We start from the raw sequence: 19,235 nt of genomic DNA on the forward strand, positions 1-19,235 counted from the left end.
TAAGGTGGCGTGGCGTGGCGGGGACAGGGCATGTCGGTGCCTCGGCACGGCGTTGGCATAGTGGCCAGTCCCGCTGGATGGGCTCGTGATGGAACATGGCAAGGGGCAGGAAAGCGTAGTCCCGATGTGTGTGGCTCCCACCCGTGCCCACATAAATGCGTAGCAAGAAGGGACAAGGCATTGGTGCGTCGTTCGCGCGCTGTTACTGTACCGACGGTAGCTGGCAGGTTGTGTCGATGTTTTGCTGACGCGCATTCCTCACGCTCCGGGCGCCCGGCCAAGGCGATAGCACCACACAGACTCAATGCGACGCCACACCGCGCGGATAGCATAGCCGATGCGCACCTGCAGGCAGTTGACCGGCGTCCACGGATGAGCTGTGTAGACGAGCACTAGCGTAATGCAACGGCGTGCAGCAAAACAATGGCCGGGCGACAGTGTGACAAGCAGGGGCAAGAACAAGGCGAAGCAAAGCAGAAGAGGGGCCCGAATGTGTACGACAATTGTGGCGGGCAGGCCGCTGGATGGGCTTGCAAGGGTGCTGTTCATGTCGCCGGTGCCCATCGTCACATCCCCTTGCGCTACATGGGGCTCAGCCCATTTTCCAGCTGTACAAAGCTGACACCCATGTCACCTGCGCGGCTGCGCGTCATGTGGAACAAAAGTCCAAACACCACACCTTCCGCTGCCACCGCTCCCTAGCTCCTGCCACCGCTCCCTAGCTCCTTTCAGACGCCACCTCATCATCTTCACAATGCAGCTCTCATTTCCCCCCGGTTGAATCAAATTTGAGTTTTACTACGGACGCGTTCAGCAGCTCCTGCGCGGGGTCGTCACCGCCGCCTGTGCCCGCGGGCTTGCGGCCCGGCATCGGCGAGTTGGGCTCCGTGGGCACGCCACCTGCCAGGGTGTAGCGAGCAAAGCAAGCGGGGCGGTGAGCAAAGGATCCCGGCTGCTGTCAGCACGCTCAGGACCCTGCGGCCTTGATGGACTGTCCTCGGGTCAAGAGTGCGAGCCCACCCGCCCCATGCATGCGCAAGTGCATTCTGCTGCCTATCCATCCTTGCCTGCCCCCGCTCTGCCCTCACGCGCTCACCTTTGGGTGCCAGCAGCTTGCCGCCCTTGCGCTGTGCGGCTGCCGCCGCTGCGGCGCCCGCCCCACTGAGGTCGTACATGGAGGCCGCGGCGCCGTCGCCGCCCAGGCTGCGGCTGCTGGCGCTGCGGGACAGCGCCGCGCCCATGCTCTTGTGGCCCAGCGTGGAGCGCATGGTGCGGCGACCTGGGGGGAACACAGGGCGGCGTGCAGGAGGCAGGGCTCAATCCCCCTAATGGTGTCTCCAATGCGCACGTATACGTGCGAGCGGGTCCTGTTTCAGACTTTCAGAGAGGCGCCTGCCTGACTGACTACCTGCGGGTGCTGCCCCAGTGCCTATACAGCCCGAACTGCCCGACCCGTCAAGGGCTGGGGCCAGGGCTCACCAGTGGGCGAGACATCGCGGGAGGGCGACGCCTCGTCCTCGCCGTCCTCGCCCTCGGCGCCCGCCTGCCCCGGCACGCCGCCCGCCGCAGACGTCTTCTTGGTCCGGCCGATGTCGCCGGTGGGCGGGTCGAAGGGCATGATCTCCTCCACCACCTACACGGCGGGGCAGTGTGTGGCGTGCATGCGGAGGTGTGGTGCGGTGCGGTGCGGTGTGGTGTGGTGGGCGACGCAAACCGGGCGAACATGGCGACCAGCCTCTAATTCTAGTATGGCGAGAGGCTTCAACAGTGCTGAAAGGGACAGGCACGAACTCGCGCACGCACGCACGCACGCACCGGCCGCAACGCCGCGTATGTCGTGAGCAGGCGGCGGTAGGTGACCCAGGCGGGCGCGGCGTTCTCGCGGCCGCCCACCAGCTCGTCCACGCGGCGGGCCAGGTCCACGTAGCTGGGCAGGTCCGCCTTCACCTTCTGCAAGGGGGGGGGGAGGCAGGGGGGAGAGAGGCAGGCAATGGAATGGTAAAGAACGAGCAGGGAGGTGCGGGTGTGTGGTTTCGCAACATGCCGGTAGGTGTGCGCTTTCGCTTTACAGGCCCACTTCAATATGTGCGGATCGGGTAGGAACGACACGGTGGTTGGACCCAGCTCATGTATAGCTGGGGAGTGACTAGTCGCTACACTGCCTGGCCAGCCCGTGCCGTGTGTGTAAACGCCCCCCCCCCCCACACACACATACACACGACGCCCCCTACGAGTATCTGCTTTGCGCCTGTCGCCCCTGCCTGTACTTCGCTAGCTTAGTTTGGTTTGGTTTCGCTTGGGCTGGCATTTACAACCCCCCCTCCCCCCGGCTCCTGGGTCCTGAGATTGGTCTTGAGTCCTGCGCACCTCTGGGTGGCTCTTGCCGACCGCCACCTGCTGCTCCACCGCCACGCGCATCAGCCGCCAGCTCTCCTCCAGCAGCTCGAACTCGTCGTAGGGCGGCAGCGCGCGCATGGGCTCGTGCCGTGACACGTGCGTGGAAATGCCAACAAAGCCTAAGGGGGAGAGGAGCCGGTGGGGCACAGCAGTTTGAGGCGCAGGGCGTAGACAACATGCAGGATGTATCTTGCAGGGGTCCCCGTCAGTGTAAGAAATGCAATGCGAGCGAAACCGCATCCTCAGCCGCAACCAGCAACCGCCGACCCGCCTCACCGCTCTCCAGCACCACGCGGCACAGGTGTCTGCCCAGGTCGGCGCTGGCTGGCCCGGCTGCGCGCGCCGCCTCCACGTACAGCGACAGGATGCGGCCGGGCGCCAGCGCGGCGGCCTTCTCGGGGTTGAGTGTGCGCAGGAACATGGACAGGTCGTCGGGCGTGACCAGCTTGCGGCCCATGTTCTCAAAGTTGGCCCTGCGCGCGAGGAGGAGGAGGCGGCGTGGGGCCGTGGGGTGTTTGGGGCATATGTGGGGTGCGGAACGCCAGGTGTGTGGCAGCCATGCCCGCTTGACGTCGGCGCCACCGTTGCGCCTCCGCACAACTCCGCATCCCCAGCCCCACCTCTGTCACCCACCTCCACACGCCCACCCGCCCACCTGAACATGGCGCACAGGGACTCGCTGTCCTCGCGGTACTGCGCCACGAAGGCCCGCAGGATGGCCTCCAGCGCCAGCTCCAGGTCGATGGACTTCTCCTCGTCATTCAGAGCCTGCGCGTATGGGGCGCGGTGAATGGAGCTCAGCGTGTGTGCAGGCGAGGCAACGGTGCACCGTACGTGGCTGCAGCCCACACACCGCAGCCAAAGACCCAACACCAACACTGCCGTTGCCCATCACCCGCGGCCCGCCAGCAGCCCTTGCGGCCCTCCCGCACACACCATGTGCCGCACGTAGTCGGGCGTGGCCGCCACGTCGTCGCGGGTGGTGGCGAAGGAGCCGCGCAGGAACTCCCGAGCCAGCCGCGTCAGCACCTTGGCCTTCACCAGCGAGAAGCCCTCAGCCGCCTCCGCGATCAGTGGGCCCGCGCGCGCGTGCACCCTGTTCGAATGATTGCATAGGCCAGAGGTGTGAAGCTTGGCTACGGGGGCAGGCTGCGTTATGTTTGTACCATGCGCAACTGCAGTTCCCGGTCCCTAGCCGGAAAGCGTTATTGGGACCGAAGCCCAGGCGGCACCAGGCGGCGCGGGGCCAAGGCGTGAGCGCCGGCCCCGGCCAGTGCCGGTGCAGTGGTGGCGGGCGCACCTGTTGACGAGTGTGAGGTAGAACTCGGCGGCGGCGGGCGGCAGGGGGGCGCGCGTGAGCGGATCCTCCGCTGCTCCGGCGGCCGCCGGCGGCTCGGGTAGCCCCAGTAGCCGCGAGAAGGTGCGCACCTGCAGCGCAATGGTGGAGGTGGACGTTGCATGGACATGCCAGCGTGCTACATCTCCAGCGCCGCCGCAACCCATCAGGCCACAACCATTCCACCCAAGCGCACACCCTATTGTGCCCTCACGAGCATGGTCAAACACCCCCCCTCTAACCCGTTTCCATCGGCGCAACGGCCCATGTCCACACGCACGCCGCCACACACCTTGGGGTGCTGGCTCCTGAACCTCCTGACGGCGCCCAGGAAGGCCGCCAGATGCAGCTCCGCCGCCTGCCGGCAGCCGTAGCGGCTGGTGAAGAAGTCGTACATGGCGGCCTCCAGCGGCTGCCGGGGCCCCGCCACACCGCCCAGGAGGCCCTCCTCCTGCGGCGGTGGCAAGGGGAAAGTGGAGGTGGTGTGGTGGGACGGAGCGGTGGCGGTGGCGGTGGTGGTGGTGGAGTCCGTTGGCGCATCAGGGATATACGAGGGCATACCGTCCGGAGGAAGCAAACGATTGCAGACTGCTCACAATCAGACCGCCTTCCTCGCCTCTCCGCCCCGACAACTCCCACCTCCCTCCCGCCCGCCCCCTCACCCCCTCACCGCGCGTATGTCTGCCTGCAGCTTCTCCACGTACAGCTGGCTGATGGTCACCAGCGTCACGTCGAAGGACCAGCTGCTGGCCAGCCAGCGCAGCACCGTGTCGGTCTGGCGGAGGGGAGTGGGGGGCGGGGGGGGTGAAGGGGAGGGGTGGGTTGGAGGGGAGGGGTGGGGTGGAGGGGAGTGGCTGGGGAGCGGAGTGAGGCGGAGCGTGGGGATGTAGCAGGGAAGGGCAGGCACAGCGAAACGCCGGGTACGGGACGGGCTGGCAATAGGATTGGTCAGGCGGTAAGGGCGTGCATCCATTGACCCGCACACCCGACGTCTCCTGCACCTCCCGCACGCCGCCTCCGTCTCCCTGCCTCCGTCCCGCTGCCTTTCCCCAGACGCTCCCCCCGCCGCCTCACCTGGTAGTCAAAGTTGGTGTCAAAGGCCACGCCCTCCATCGCCAGCACCAGAGAGGGAAGACCCGACACAGCCGCCGCCGCGCCCGCCACCACCACCTGACCCGCCCCCGGCGTCAGCTGCCCCCCGGCCCCGGGCGAGCCCGGCGCACTCGCGCCGCCGCCCCCTCGCCCCGCGCCGCCGGCCGGCGTGCCCAGCCGGGAGCCGCCCTCGGGGTCATCACCCTCCGCCAGCTCGCCACCTCCGCCACACGCGATGATGGCCTGTCGTACGTGGTCGGGTCGGCTGACGTGCCAGATGAAGCGCGGCGGCAGCGCCCGCTCCATCCGGTCCAACGAGGCGGCCAGGTAGCGGCGCAGGGAGGCGGTGGCGGAGCCCGTCAGAGCCTCCAGCTCCTGCAGGTGGGGGAGAGGGCGGGGAGGAGCGGGCGAGGGAGGGGAGTTCCAAATGGGGGTGGGGTTCGCAGGAGGAGTCATGCAGGATGCTGTGGAGCTGAAGGTGAATGTAGGCAACAAAAAGTCCCATCCACGCCTGGTAAAAACCCCCAGCCGCGCCCGCACCTCCCCAGCCGCGCCCGCACCTTTATCCGGGCGTGGCTGTGGCTGAGCTGCGCCTCCAGGTGCCGCTGCTTCTCCACCGCCGCCGCCACCGCCTCGCGCTTCTCGGCCTCGTACCTGCAGCAGCCGCGGCAGGCGCAGGAGGAGCAGGCGGGGGGGTTGTAAGTACCAGACCAAACTAAACCACGCCAAGCCAAACTGGGGGCAGGTGAAGCCACAAACATGTCTAGCTGCATTTTCAACTCTTCACGCCATTGATGGGCCCACCAGAGCAGGTGTTCCAGTACCCAGCGACCCTCAGCCCACACTCCCAAGCGGGAAAAAGCCACTTCCCAACCCCCATCACCAACCCCACCGCCACACCGCCCACACTCACTTCGCCTCCAGCCGCTTTGCAGTGGTGCCCACTGCCGCCTGCGCCTCGGCCACGTCATTAGTCAGCCGCTCCGTGCGCTGGTCCACGTCCTGTGTGGGCAGCGCACGAGGGAATTGGGCGAGAGGGGATTGGGCGAGTGAGAGCCTGGTCGTAAGTTAAGTAGTGGCGGCAACGGTGTGGGCGGTTGGGCAGAGGCCCTCGGGCCACACGAACCCGCCATGCCCCTACGCGCCTGCCGCCTGCTGCACGGCCAGCTCCCCCTCTCCCCTGCCCCCCAAAGGTTTACTTTGGGATTGGAATGCAACCCCCCTCAGTGCATCCTGTTCTGCTTTTACAACCATCTTTGCAACCCCAAGCATAGGCCACGCTCTCCTCCTCGCCCTATTGAATTGGGTTCGGTTTAGTTTGGGCTAATATCTACCCCCCCACCCACACACACACACACACACACACACACACACAACGCTGAGGCACCTGCAGGTTGGCCTTGAGTGCGTCCCGCTCCCGGCTGAGGCTGGAGACCTCGGCCTGCAGGAAGCCCACCATGTTCTTGTATTGCGCCAGCTGCCGCTCCAGCTCCACCTTGAACTCCAGAGTCTTCTTCAGCCTGCCACATTTCGCATGGTGCAATTCTTCATGTTTCCAGGGCTTTTTCTTCATGTAAGCAGCAAACAGCAAAGCCAAGTGCAAGGGCATTGCTTTCTATGTACGCAACATCTCTAAGCTTATGGTCACTCACTTGTCAGCCAGGTCCCTCAGCTCGGCCTCGGTGCGCACGAAGTCGCTCTCCAGCTTGGCCGACCGCGTCTGCGCGGTGGTGGCCGCCAGCGCCTGAGACTCCAGAGTGCCTGCCAGCTTGGACTCGCGCTCCTTGGACTCGTCCAGGCGCCGGCTGAGCTCGTGTTGGAGCGTGAACTCCGTCTGTTTGGATGAGGGGGCCAAAGGGGGGAGGCAGGTGGCGAGTTGCGGGTGGCAGGGTTTGGAAGGACGTGTCGAGCCGCGTGGTGAAGGCGGTGCCGTGGGCGGTGCGAGAATGTGCGGTACAAGTACATAGGGCACAGGCCGAGGCAGAGGCAGGAATACGAGCGGGAGAGAGGCGAGGGAGGCGGGAGGGGGCTTGGAGGGCGTGTCGTGCCGCGCACCTTGCCGGTGCGGCGCGCCACCACGGCTATGCGGCGTTTGAAGGTGGCGTTCTCGTGCGCCTGCAGCGCCCCCCGCAGGTCGGCCTGCCGCTCCCGCAGCGCCGCCAGCTCCAGCTCCGTGTCCTTGCGCTCCACACGCAGCTTGGCCAGCACGGCCTGGATGGAGGGGGAGGAGGACGAGGAGGGGGAGGAGGGGGAGGAGGTTACAAGGAGCAGGAGGCGGAGGAGCAGGACGGAGGGGAGGGGGGGAGCGGTAGGGGCGGCAAGGAGAGAGGCCGTCGGGGTTGGCGTAAGACCGCAAGCGTGAGGCCGGGAATTGGAGGGGACATAGACCCTCCACCCCTCCGCCCCTCCTTGCCCCCGCCTCAGCACGTCCCCGCCGCCCACCTCAATGCCCAGCAGCACGTTCTTGCGGCCCTCCTCCGTGGGCGCCTCATAGAAGGCCGCACGCGCCGTCTCGTACTCGCGCCGAGCCGCCTCCACCGCCCGCTGCTGCGCCTCCAGCCTGCAAGGTCGCGGCGGGCAGCAACTCAGCAATGCAGAGGAGCAGTGTGTGTGTGATGACGCGAGTCCTGGTCCCGGTCCCCCGGACAGCCGTTGGGGCCGGCGGCCCCGCAATTGTCCCACAGCCCGCACGTGTCACTCACTTGGACTGCAGCTCCAGTGCTGTACGAGACAGCTCGTCCCACTGCCGCTGCACCTGGCTGATGTCGCCGGGCGTCTGGAGAGGGGTCGGGTGGGGTGGGGGTGGCAGCGGTGGGTGGGGGTTGGGGGCAGCGGTGGGGTGGGGGCAGCTGGCGGCAAGGGTTCAGCGGGCGGGTCCATGTCAGTGCGCCACTTGGCAAAGGAGCACCTGACCCGCATAGTATCTTCGGCTTTCAGCTGTGTTCCTGACGCCTGATGCGAATCTCAAGCACGCACGCACGCACGCACACGCACACGCACACGCACACACACACACACACACACACACACACTCACACTCACACACAACTCCGGCGCACCGTCTGGGCGGGCTTCGTTATGTTGTTTTTCTAACACACACACACACGCACATACCTGGTCGACGCCGTGCCCCGCCGCCGTGTCGCTGCCTGCCGCCTCCTCCGGCGCCTCCACCGCCGCCGCGTCCCGCCCCCTGTCCGCCATGAGCAGCGCCACGTCCACCTCCAGCGGCTCCAGCCGGGCAGTCAGCTCCGCCACGCAGCCGTCCCGCTCCGCCAGCGCGGCCTGCAGCGCCGCCACCTCCTGCACCGCCAGCGCGTTGGCAGCCTGGCAGGGGGAGCAGGGAGGAGGACGAGGGAGGAGGAGAGTGAGCGGACGAGTGAGGAGAAGCCGTTTCTAGCAGGGGGGACCAGCTGTGGTTTGAATGCACTGAGCTGTACAAGCGTCGCTGTGCCGCCCCGCCGCCGCAGCCGCCAGGACCCACCTTCCACTTCTTCTTCTTCTCGCGCTTGCGCTCCAGCAGCGCGCCCGCCTGGCCCATGTCGCTCTTGAGAGCCTGGCGGGTGAAGACACGCAGATGCAGGGTGCGTGTGTGTGTGTGTGTGTGTGCGTGTGCGTGTGTGTGTATGCGTGCGTGTGCATGCGTGCGTGTGTGTGTGTGTGTGTGTGTGTGTGTGTGTGTGTGTGTGTGTGTACGTGTGCTTGTGTGCGTGCGCGTGCGCGTGTGTGTGTGATAAGATACGATATGTGAGGGGCGCAGCGAGTAAAAGGCAGCGAGTAAAAGGCCCTCGCACTTGGCTTCCATAATATACGTAGTTGGTTACGCACCCGCAAGCCGTGACCCGCCACGCCCGCGACTAGAGCGCCCGTGCCCGCCCCGCGGTGGGTTGCCAAGCACGCATGCGCCCGCACGCACCTCCATTTTGAGGTTTACGCCTTCCACCTCCGCCCGCAGGCTGGCGATCTCGGAGCCGCGCTTGTTGATCTCGGTCTGCATCGTCTCGCGCTGCTGCTTGGCCTGTTGAGCGGGTGCCGCAGCATAGTGCATTGCGCGTGTGTGGGCTTAGCTAAGAGTAGCACACATTGGCAGGATAGTCACTCAGCTTGCTTCCAGCCACCTCCATGACACCTCCATCACACAGCCTTCCATACACTGCCCCCCAACATCCCAGAGCTCACCATCTTCTCCACCTCGGCCTTCTCGCCCACTAGCCGTTCTATTTGTTTGAGCAGCCGCCCGCGCTCCTCGCCGGCCGCCGCGATGCGCCCCTCCAGAGCCTCCATCGCCTCCACCTGCCGCTGGATCTCCTCGTGAGCCTCCCTGCGGGTGGCGTATGGGATGATTGCATTGGATTGCATGAAACCAGATGATGGAGCAAGGCAGCTTCCCGCTGCGTTGGCCTCAGTTCCCGTCACTAACGCCGCGCTTTCAAGTCCCGACGCATCAGTAGGATCCATCCCCTCTGGGCTCTGCAACACACACACACACACACGCCCTGCCGCCACTCACTCCAGCTCGCGCTCCGCCTCCTCGGCGCGCTGCAGCGTCTCACTCAGGTCCTGGCGCAGCTTGGTGGACTCCTCCTGGGCGGCGCCGAGCGCGCGCTCCAGGGAGGCAATCTGGAGGCAAGGTGTGTGTGCGGGGGGGGGTTGTTTTCACCATTCCGCATAAGAAAGCGGAGACAAGGTGACGCAGGACAGGACACGTGTGCGGGGTAGCGTAAGGCGGGGGATGGCAGTGGAATTGAAGCCATGGTGACAAAATCGGACGGTACTGGTGCAGAACCAACGCCCGCGCCGAAGGCTGAGGGGCTTCTGTCCGTGTGCACGTCTCGCCCCCCTCCCAATCCCCCTCACCAGCGCCACCTCCCCCCGCCCCTCCCCGCTCACCAGCGCCTTCTTGTTTTCAATGTCCAGCAGTGCGCCCGCCAGCGTCTGCTGCGCCAGGTCCGACGCCACCTTGGCCTGCTCCGTGGCGGCGGCCAGGGTGGACAGCTCGCCATTCTTGTGCTCGATCTTGCCCTCCAGCGTGCGGATCTGCAGGAGGGGGTGGTTAGAGGCGCGGGAGGGGGGAGTTAATCTTGAACCAATCCCGTAAGGAAACAGTCGCGCGGCAAGGAGAACTGCATAGCGGGAGGGGGGGCTGTAAATGGGGCGTTGCAAGGATGTTTGCAGGGGGGGCGGGTAGCTGTCCCTTGAAGACGGAGCACCGTAAGCAACACGCGTGAAGTGCCGATGACGAGGGGGCCAACGGGCGAGAGGTATTGGAGTGTACACGCACGCACACACACACACACACACACACACACACACACACACACACACACACACACACACACGCCCGCAGTAGCCCACCTGTCGCTCCGCCCGGAATATGCTCCACTGCAGGTCGCCGGCGCGTTTGGACGCCTCCTGGAAGCGCTGCTTGTAGAAGCCGCGGGCAATGTCCTGGCGGTTACGGTGGGAGTGGAGAGGAGCGGGTGGGGCACTTTGGACGTGCGTACATGGGCTTGCATGGGTGTCCCAACTCTGACGGCAGCCCCTCTGAAGCAACGAACCCCAACCTCCACACTCCACAGCCCCGGCAGGCTCCCAAACCTCCAGCCCGGTCGCACCCAACCTCCCACGCCCCTCCGTCCCTGGCCCCATTTGCCCCACTCCCCTCCCCTCCCCTCTCCTGCCCTCACCTGCGCCGCCGCCGCCTTGGCGTAAATCACCATGCTGCGGCTTATCTCCGCCAGCGTCTCGCCCTCCGCCGCCAGCCGCGCCTGCAGGCGGCCAATGGTCTGGTCGCGCGCCTCCACGTCCGACTGCAGCAGTCCCGTGGCGTCAGCCAGCGTGTTGCGCTCCACCTGCACACGCGTGTGTGTGTGTGTGTGTGTGTGTGTGTGTGTGTGTGTGTGTGTGTGTGTGTGTGTGTGTGTGTATGTGTGTGTGTGTTAAAGAGCACAAGGAAAACGTTGCGCAACGACAGTGTATGTGTGTGCATATAACGATCATGATGTGTGTGAACGTGTGTTAGGACAGTGCATGGTGTACAGTACGTGTGTTTGTGTGGATAAAGAAACAACATGCTCTTGCGAGTATTCCGTTGAAACCCTCAGCGACAGCAACGAGCGGTACAACCCGTGCAGCCCGTGCACCCCGCCCGCCCCCCCCGCACCAAGCAGACGAGGCCCCCTGCGCCTGACGCACCTGTGTGCGCTGCAGGCTGTCGGAGGTGGTGGCCAGGCTGTCAGTGAGCCGGGCAATCTGCCGGTCCGCATCTGCCTTCAGCCTGGGGAGGGCGGGCGGGTGGGAAGAGCGAGTCAAAACACGTGTGTGCATGCATGAAGAGGCTCCGTGCCCAGACATTGAAACCACTTTCCGAGCCCCATCGCCACTCCGCCTTCCCCCCCGCAGTTTGTTTCTTTCCCAAAGGATGGTGGGAACTGGACACTACCCCGCGACCCCAATCACTCACTCCTTGAGTGCCTCCAGCTCGGCCTCCAGCCGCTGCGCAGTGACGTGCGCCGCCGCCGCGTCCTCCTCCGACCGGGTCAGAGAGCGCTGCAGAGCCGCCGCGGCGTTGCACGTGCGGTCCAGCTCCGTCTGCGCCGTTGGGGGCCGGCATGGGGCGGTGAGCGGGTGACGCGTGTGGGCGGCATGTGTACTACCGGCATGCACACAATCAATAATATCGTCAGTACAGGATTGCGGCGCCCATGCCTCGTTTATCAGCACTCAATTCATTTTGTTTAGTCATCATCGCGCCTCCGGACTCGAAGGAGTTAGTGAGGCCGCATGGACTTCAAGCCATGTAACATACTCATGCTCAGCACCCAGCTTCAGCTGACGCCCGCAATGCCTGGTGCATGCACCGGTCGCTGCCTGCGCTCACTCCGCCACCCCCACCTGCAGCTCATGCTCCTTGAGTTTGGCGCTGCGCAGCCCGTCCCGCGCCGCGTACAGCTGCCGCGCGTTGCCGGCGGCCAGTTCCGTCTGGAGGGGGCGGCGGCGGGGTCGGGGTCGGGGGCGGGGGCGAGCGGGCGGAGAGCAGGGGGGCAGGGGTGTTGCGAGGTGGGCAGGCCGGTGCACAGCTGGGGTTAGACACCCGGCCGACGGTGTGGCTTGCCTCAGGCAAGTTGCTGCACGCCCACATCGCTGGTCCACAACAACTACACACAAGCACCTCGACTGACTGACCCCGCCGGCCCTCGCCCTCACTCCCTTCCTCCCTCCCACCCTCACCTGGTCCCGCCAGTTCTGGTACAGCTGCCTGGTCAGGTCCCCCACCAGGTCCGCATACAGCAGCGTCACCTCGGCGCGAGCCCCCGGCTCCAGCGGCGGCAGCGGAGCCCGCTGCGGCCCCCCGCCGCCACTGCTGCTGCTGCTGCCGTTGACGGCGCCAGCCGCTGCTGCCGCCGCTGCTGCTGCTGCTGCCGCCGCTTCTGACGGCATCATGCCTCCGCTACTGCCCCTCCCCACGCCGGAGCGGTGTGACGGCGGCCCTGAGGCCAGGTCGCTAGCGGCGTCGTGGCCACCAGCGTCGGCGTCGGCGGCGCCCTCCGCGGCGGCTGCGGCCGCCGCTGCGGCCTTGGCGGCCGCCTCTGCCGCCGCCGCCGCCTCCTGCGCCTGCCGCGCCGCCGCCAGCAGCCCTTCCAGCTGGTCCGACGTGGCCTTGTTCGGCTGCAGGCGGGACACGGGACGTAGCCGTCCATGCAAAAACGGAGATGATTGACGCCAATGCAATGGTGCAAACAAACCTGCATCCTGCCGCCTCAGCGCCAAGTGCCCATGGGAGTGTCGATGCCAACCCCGCTCCGCCTCGCCCCCCCTCACCCCGCCTCGCCTCGTCCCCCCTCACCCCGCCTCGTCCCCCTCGCCCCGCCTCTCCCCCCCTCACCCCGCCTCGCCTCTCCCCCCTGGTTTAGTTTGGGCTGGTTTTTACAACCCCCCTCACCCTGAGCGCCGTGTCCATGGCCAGTGCCTCGTACACGCCCCGCACGTGCTCCACCAGCGCCCCCGCGCGCCCCTCCGCCTCCGCCAGCTGCTGCGTGAGGCCGTCGCGCTGCAGGATGAGGTCCACCTGCGCCATGGCGGCGGACGACAGCTGGCCCGTGGCGTCCTCCAGCTGCGCCTGCAGACGCACCCTGCAGCGAGGTAGGAGAGACGAGGGAGGTAGGAAAGGAGGAGGGGGAGGAGGAGGTCGGTTCAGCACACTCTTCAACCCTGGCCCGCCCTTGCCCCGTCCGATCCTCATCCTTCTTCCTGGTATCCAGACCCCCGCACATCCCCGCGGGGGAGCCCCGGCCCGGCCCCCGGGTGTCGCGTGGCCGCGCACCTCTCCTCCACCTCCGCCACGTATTTGGACACTGCGGCGTTGTGCGCCTGCCGCTCCCGCTCCAGCACCCCCTGCAGCTCCTGCAGCTGCCCCTTGAGCGCCTGCCGCGCCGCCCGCTCCTCGGCGTGCGCGTTGGTCAGCCACGCCACCGCCTTCTCCGTGTTCACGCTGTCCTGCCGCGCCTGTGGGCAGGGGGCGGGTGGGCAGACGGTCAGGTGCGCTGCTGAGTAAACTACACCCATAGGCGCGGCGTTCCCGAGCAAGCGCAACACGTTCGAAAAGCAGTAGGACAGACCGACAAACATATCTGTGGGGTTGACCCACCACTCAAACCCAAACCCCAAATGCCCCATCCTCGCCTCCCAGACTCATGACATCTTCACCTTAATCTTGGGGCTCGGGCAGTAACCCCGCACGCACACCCCATCACCCGCCCCGCCCTCCCCTTCGCCTTCCGCGCTCCTCACCCCCGATCTCCCCCCCCCCCGCCCTCCGCCCACCCCCTCACCTCGCTGAGCTGCTCCTTTGCGAACAGCAGCTCCGCCATAGCCACCTGCTGGCTCTGGTACAGCTTGAGGTAGTCGGAGCGGAAGGACACCTGCAGCGCGCTCTCCGCGATGGTGAGGAAGCCCTTCCACACGTTGGACAGGATCTCTGTCTTGAAGTCGTTGTGGGACAGGATGTCCTGTTGGGGGGTTTAGGGAGGCAGGGAGGCAGGGGGGTTGGGGATACAAGCCCGAACTACATGCAAATGCAAAACAAGCGAGGAGGAGAGCGTGCCCTATGCTTGGACAACGGTGGTAGGAGCAGGCGGCAGGCAGCAGCGGCAGGAGTGAGATGGAGCAGTGGCGGAGGTGCGGCCCCGCAACCATACTCCTCGAGCGCACCCGCTCGCGAGCTCTGCCGCAACATTCTGGCTGTGCCAAGCCAGGATAACTCGCAATTTCGTTCCAGCTTGTCCTGTCCTTTAACCTGTGTCTCTCTAAGTGGGCACCGTGAAAGCAACCCCTCCCCTCCCGATCAACCTCCCGTCTGCCCTCCCGTCTCCCCTCCCTCTGGCCTGCTAGTTTGGCTTGGTTTCATTTAGTTTGGGCTGGAACTTATGGAACCCTGCCCCCTGCCCCCTGCCCTCCCTCGCCTCTCCCCTCACCTGCATGACGTCGAAGAAGCCCACTGTGTACACGTACATGCAGCGGTACAGGCGGTCGATGCCCTCGTTGGACAGACCCGCGCCCAGCAGCTCCACACGGGTCAGGCCGTAGCTGGCCAGGCCCTGCAGGGGTGAACGGGGGCGGGGTGGGCGGGGGGAGGGGGTTACATGCATGATTTTGGGCGGGGGACGGCGGCGCGGGCCGGTGCCTGTGCAGTTGGAAGGTGGATTGGGTTAGAGGCGCCGCCGCTGCATATGGCAAGTGTATATCAAGTGGCGGATGTATCATCTCGCACTTCCAGAGCCACACTCCCATCATCACTTCCGTCCCCAAGGAGGGCATTGATTTGGTACCGTACGGTATCGGGACCAACGCGTCTCGGGCTCGGGCAAACGGAGACCCCGTCAAGAGGACACCCCCTGCCATCGCCGCCCGCGCTCACCTTCAGCGCGCTTGCATCCATCTTCAGCGGGTCTGCGGCGTGGGTCGCATCACAGGGCACATGCCGTGCACACACATAAGGTACACACATAATGCATTCAGTCCCAGGGCAGTCTCATCAGACCTAGGGTGCACGCAGCCACAGCTGCCGCACTGCCGCACCGTCGCACCGCCGCACCCCTCGCCCCCTCCCCTCCAAGCCCACCGCCCAACACCCGGCAGCTAGGACCTCGCCACACCCACGTCTCCCTGCTGCCCGCCTTGCAGACGCCCGCTCCTCCTCCTCCGCCCCTCCCTCTCCCTCCTCCCCCTCCTCACCCTCCTCACAACCCACACACCCCCCGCACCACTGCCCCCCCCTTCCGCGCACCTCCCATGCTCTGGCTGGCCCCCAGCGGGTTGTTGGCTGTGGACTGGCTGTCCAGCACCTGGTTCACCCACAGCTCCAACAGGATGCGCCCGTACTCGCGCTTGTTGTCGCGGATGAGAGCCTGGAGCCGTGGAGGAGGCGGGCGGGCAGGCAGGGGAGGGGGCCGGCGGCAGGGGAGGGGGGCGGCGGCAGGGGAGGGGGGCAGCAGCGGGAGGGGGCGTGGGGTTTGGTGTGGCCCAGCTGCCGCACCCTTTGGCCAATGTTCCAAACGTGCTCAGCACAAACGCCACTGCTCAGCACAGCCACTCGCGCTTCGCGCAACATGCCCGAATGCACACGCGCTCACACCCTCGCGCTCACCATCTCGCGCTCCTTCTGGTCCAGTGCGAGGGAAGCCTGCAGTGCGCAATGAGAAAGCAGCCCAGGCATGGTTGGAGTCGCGGGCGGCACCACAAACAGCCCAACACGCCTTCGCCCCGCTCTACATATCGCCGCCTTCGCCCTGACCCCTGCCTGCCAAGCGAACCACTCCACATGACGCGCTCGCCAAGCACCCACCCACCCACCCACCCGCACCCGCACCCGCACCCGCACCCGCACCCGCACCCGCACCCGCACCCGCACCCGCACCCGCACCCGCACCCACCCTCCCGCACACACCCACCTGCAGCACTGAGCGGTGGTCCAAGTCCCCGCGCGTCATCAGCGCCGCCTTGCGCGCCCGCCGCGCCGGACTGACGCCGGGGCTCACGTCGTCCGCCACCACACCGTCAAACGCCTCACCCGCGGTGTCTGCAACACCACCACACGCACAAGTACAGACACAAGAGCGCAGCCGGGAGGTCAGACAGGGCACAGGTCACGGCCATGCGTGTCCGCTGTCCTGGGCAGCTGGCAGGCACAGGGGACCTGCACGCGCCGCCCAGCCCAACCTAGCCACACCCCGGTCCGTTCCAACTCTGGCTGGTGCCACTGCGGCCCCCTCCGCCGTAGCCCAGCCTTCTAGCTCAAGCCATTGTGCCCCCATAACCTTTAGCTTTCCAGCCTCCACCACCCCTGAGCACCATCACCCGCACCACAGGAGCATCGACCCCGCGGGCACCCACCCCGCACACGGTTGAGTGGCGGCAGGTGGGCGCTGGGCGAGCGGCCGTCCGGCACCATCGGCACCTCCCCCATGAAGTCGCCGGTGGAGGGCGAGGCCCGGCCGCCGCTGGAGCCGCCGTACGCCTGTACGCGGGAGCAGGGGGGTGCGAGTTAGGGAGGGGCGGGGCTAGGGGGCCGTGTGGCGTGTGGCGACCCTGGGGCCTCGCGCCGCCCGGGCCCCCTCGCCGCCCTGACGGCGCCCTGGCGCAGGCCCCGGGGCCCCTGGGGGAGCTGAGGCCAGTGCTGGATTGCCCGAGCTATAGCCCCTGACTCAGACGTGCCGCGCAGTGCCAAGTGCACCAGCAGCACCCCCCGACCAGCCGGGTGCCCGGAGACAGCATCCCGAGCGCTGTGGATGGCCGCTGGGTGCCTCCCCAAGGTGCCATATGTTGCCAAGCCGTAATCCAAAAAGCGGCATTTTAGTGTTGTCTAGATTCTATGATTTGCCTAGCTTGCAGCAGGATTGCCGCACGCCCGCGACGGCATGGCTTCTTACCAGGGGCTCAAGACGAGCGCTCCCCTTGCGACGCGGCCCCATGTTGGTCATCGTCAGCTGCTGGGCCATTTGCCCAAGCAGGCGCGAGCCTCTGCGCTCGCAAGGCTTCGGTTTCTAGGTAGGACTTCGAAATCCCCGTGTATTCATTTTATACCGACCCCAGCAAGTCAATAGTATTGCAGCTGGTTTAATGAACGGTTTAGAGCATGTAATTGCTGAAGCGGGTGTAGAACTTCTGCAATGAAGCTTGTCCAATAACTCTGAAGGTAATTGGATTCTGAGATATAATAAATAAATATAACAATTCACAGAACTAGTTATAGAAGGTGGTTTTCGACAAAGGTGTTCCCAGGCAAAGTTGCATCGACTGTCGCGGAACACGCTTGCGGGGAACCAGCGGCAACGGTGAGGCAACAGATGCACATGAAACTTCGAGTGCTGTTGTGCTAGCGGCGCATGTATGCTGCCTGCGTTCTTTGCGGGACTAACCGCGACCGCGGCAAGGTTGCGGTGGGTGCCCCGTGTTCGGGCGCTCCACCCCTCCATCATTTATGCTGGCTCACTTGTGCCTTCCGGTTACAATCACAACAGCCTCGGCATTCACGCAGACTCGCCCTCCTGAAGAAGCACAGCACGTTGCAAAACTCCTACTTTGACACTCCTGCACCGCTCCCCGCCCCCAGCCACCATGTCGTGCAAGGCGGACGCCAAATATAACTTCGGACGCGCATCCGAGCACGATGAAATTGTGTATGGAGGTGAGGAGGCCATCAGGCGTCTTATCATAGTGGCTGCCGGGCACCAGCTGGTGTGCAGAGCGCCTGCAAGGACGTGCGGCGATACCGCTGTCGGTGGGTTGGAGTCCAGAGCCTTGCCGTTCCGCATCCTCAACTTCAGCGGTGCCAACTTGCTGTGCTGCACCTGCCCTCGGCTTCTCACAGCTGCGCGCCCCGGCGCGGCCTCGCAGCGGTGCTTTAACCCCGATGACAAGGTGACGGTGCCCGAGGGTGAGTCCGCCTTCGTCTGTTATTGGCTCTCTCTCTCTCTATGTGTGTGTGCGTGCCAGCTGCTTCAATCCCGAACCCGTGTGCCCAGTAACGCTTGTACCATAAGTGCGACAGTGCAACTGCGTTTGTGCAGGGTTCGCTGTTCACACCTGTCAACCCATCGCCCCTATCCGCAGCCCCTGTGCGGCTGGCCGCACGCACCACGCCCTAACCCGCACTGCGCACGCGCGCGCATAGCCCCAACACACCCGTGATGCCCCCCCCGCCACCTGGTGCAGTGGAGGAGTGGGCTGCCTTCATGTCAGGACACGGCATCGCGCGGGTCATTTCGCTGCTGAGCGAGAGCGAGGTGGGCACCTACGTCCAGCCGCCCACAGACACACTCGCCACCCTGTTTAAGCGGGCGGTGCTGGTGGACGCAAAGGTAAGCCGCAGGCTGCAGCCGCCGCGTCTGCAATCGAGGGGGGAGGGATGGCTGGACTGAAGCGGGCACGTGGCGGCACGGCTGCAGACTGCTCGATGGGTACGTGTGCCCGCCCCACCCTTCGCACTCCCGCCGTGTTGCATGCAGGCGCCCGGCGCGGTGGACACGCTGGTATCGGAGCTGAAAGGAGCTGTGGACACCGGCGAGAAGGTGAGCCGAAATGCAGCGTGCAGGGGGCGCCCCCGCGCTGGTGCCTGCGTGTGTGACTCTGGCTGCAGACCTATGCCGGCTTCCCAACTTGAGGCCGGGGCCCAAGGCCCTTGTGCATTTAGCAGAGCTGCCAGCCAGCTCTGTATGGATGCCTGCCGTGCACCCTCATGCGCAGGTGGTGGTGCACTGCTGGGGAGGCGGCGGCCGCACGGGCGTGGCTCTGGCGGCCTGGCTGGTGCGCCACCACGGCCTGACGCCCGCGGCCGCGGCGGAGCAGGTCGAATCGTACGCCAAGGCGCAGGGCGCGTCGCGGCGGGCGGATGTGTCTCAGCTTCAGGGATTCCTGGGGGCTAGCGCTTAAAGGAGTAGAGGGAGTAGAGGGCTTAGCGAGTTAGCGGGCGCGGAGGGGCACTGGCTTGTGTTGTTGGTTTTGTGTTGCGATGTTGGTGTTGTGCCGGTTTGGGTGCGGTGGTGGGGTGCCAGTTGCCCAGCAGGCAAGTGTGGCAGACAAATGATGTAGACTTGTTGTGTGCTCGCGAGTCGTGAAGGACTTGAATTTAACGGATCTCTATGTTTAAGTTTGTTGTTTGTACTTAGATGCTCCAGGACGGAAGCATGTGTTCTTGGCTGCAGTCCTCCAGCCCAGAGGGATGGGCACCCTTGGGCACCCCCTCCACGGTCGTGCAGGACTGCAGGTGCCCCAAGGGAACCCACGCCCGGGCCCCTCCCAGGCTCCCAGCTCCACTGATGAGTTATGACTTCAAACCTTTGCTGCTGTTCTCTCGGGATCCTGCTGGTAATGTGGATGCGGGCCGGGAGGCCCGAGGGGGCACCCGACCGTT

General features: G+C 65.7%; 2 protein-coding genes across 2 annotated transcripts; one reads left to right on the forward strand and one right to left on the reverse strand.

Annotated features, from left to right (window-relative positions):
• Positions 1-494: 494 nt before the first annotated feature.
• On the reverse strand, positions 495-16,940 carry CHLRE_02g077600v5 (uncharacterized protein). The gene is made up of 41 exons (XM_043059173.1): positions 16,753-16,940; positions 16,217-16,340; positions 15,775-15,902; positions 15,471-15,506; positions 15,111-15,231; positions 14,742-14,773; positions 14,299-14,421; positions 13,657-13,833; positions 13,149-13,330; positions 12,768-12,957; positions 12,056-12,493; positions 11,720-11,806; positions 11,289-11,416; positions 11,021-11,102; positions 10,513-10,677; positions 10,181-10,273; positions 9,716-9,862; positions 9,336-9,445; positions 9,005-9,146; positions 8,742-8,843; positions 8,310-8,381; positions 7,940-8,152; positions 7,528-7,601; positions 7,268-7,385; positions 6,881-7,036; positions 6,478-6,659; positions 6,213-6,345; positions 5,739-5,827; positions 5,386-5,479; positions 4,808-5,200; positions 4,404-4,508; positions 4,026-4,184; positions 3,698-3,825; positions 3,334-3,493; positions 3,053-3,165; positions 2,674-2,870; positions 2,368-2,516; positions 1,816-1,950; positions 1,480-1,633; positions 1,097-1,279; positions 495-900 (listed from the first exon to the last, which is right to left on the reverse strand). The coding sequence occupies exons 1-41, from the start codon at positions 16,819-16,821 to the stop codon at positions 764-766; spliced, it is 5,820 nt and encodes a 1,939-aa protein (XP_042926807.1). The 5' UTR covers positions 16,822-16,940; the 3' UTR covers positions 495-763.
• Positions 16,941-17,040: 100 nt separating this feature from the next.
• CHLRE_02g077650v5 (uncharacterized protein) lies at positions 17,041-19,169 on the forward strand. Its single transcript, XM_001701600.2, has 6 exons — positions 17,041-17,157; positions 17,436-17,510; positions 17,694-17,759; positions 18,038-18,183; positions 18,331-18,393; positions 18,569-19,169. Exons 2-6 carry the CDS (start codon positions 17,441-17,443, stop codon positions 18,752-18,754), a joined length of 531 nt encoding a protein of 176 aa, XP_001701652.1. The 5' UTR covers positions 17,041-17,157; positions 17,436-17,440; the 3' UTR covers positions 18,755-19,169.
• Positions 19,170-19,235: the final 66 nt, after the last annotated feature.

This window comes from Chlamydomonas reinhardtii, chromosome 2, assembly GCF_000002595.2.
Source record: "Chlamydomonas reinhardtii strain CC-503 cw92 mt+ chromosome 2, whole genome shotgun sequence".
Classification (NCBI taxonomy): Eukaryota; Viridiplantae; Chlorophyta; class Chlorophyceae; order Chlamydomonadales; family Chlamydomonadaceae; genus Chlamydomonas; species Chlamydomonas reinhardtii.

What these genes read in the sequence shown, in the direction of transcription:
- CHLRE_02g077600v5 (XM_043059173.1), bottom strand. Translation starts at nt 16,821, where the DNA reads ATGGCCCAGCAGCTGACGATGACCAACATGGGGCCGCGTCGCAAGGGG. An exon ending in TCAAGGAGCATGAGCTGCAG is followed by an intron (nt 11,417 to 11,719) that starts GTGGGGGTGGCG and finishes CCAACGGCGCAG; the next exon opens with ACGGAGCTGGACCGCACGTG. An exon ending in CCAAGGCGGCGGCGGCGCAG is followed by an intron (nt 10,274 to 10,512) that starts GTGAGGGCAGGA and finishes CGTAACCGCCAG; the next exon opens with GACATTGCCCGCGGCTTCTA.
- CHLRE_02g077650v5 (XM_001701600.2), top strand. Translation starts at nt 17,441, where the DNA reads ATGTCGTGCAAGGCGGACGCCAAATATAACTTCGGACGCGCATCCGAG. An exon ending in CGATGAAATTGTGTATGGAG is followed by an intron (nt 17,511 to 17,693) that starts GTGAGGAGGCCA and finishes GGCTTCTCACAG; the next exon opens with CTGCGCGCCCCGGCGCGGCC. An exon ending in CTGTGGACACCGGCGAGAAG is followed by an intron (nt 18,394 to 18,568) that starts GTGAGCCGAAAT and finishes CCTCATGCGCAG; the next exon opens with GTGGTGGTGCACTGCTGGGG.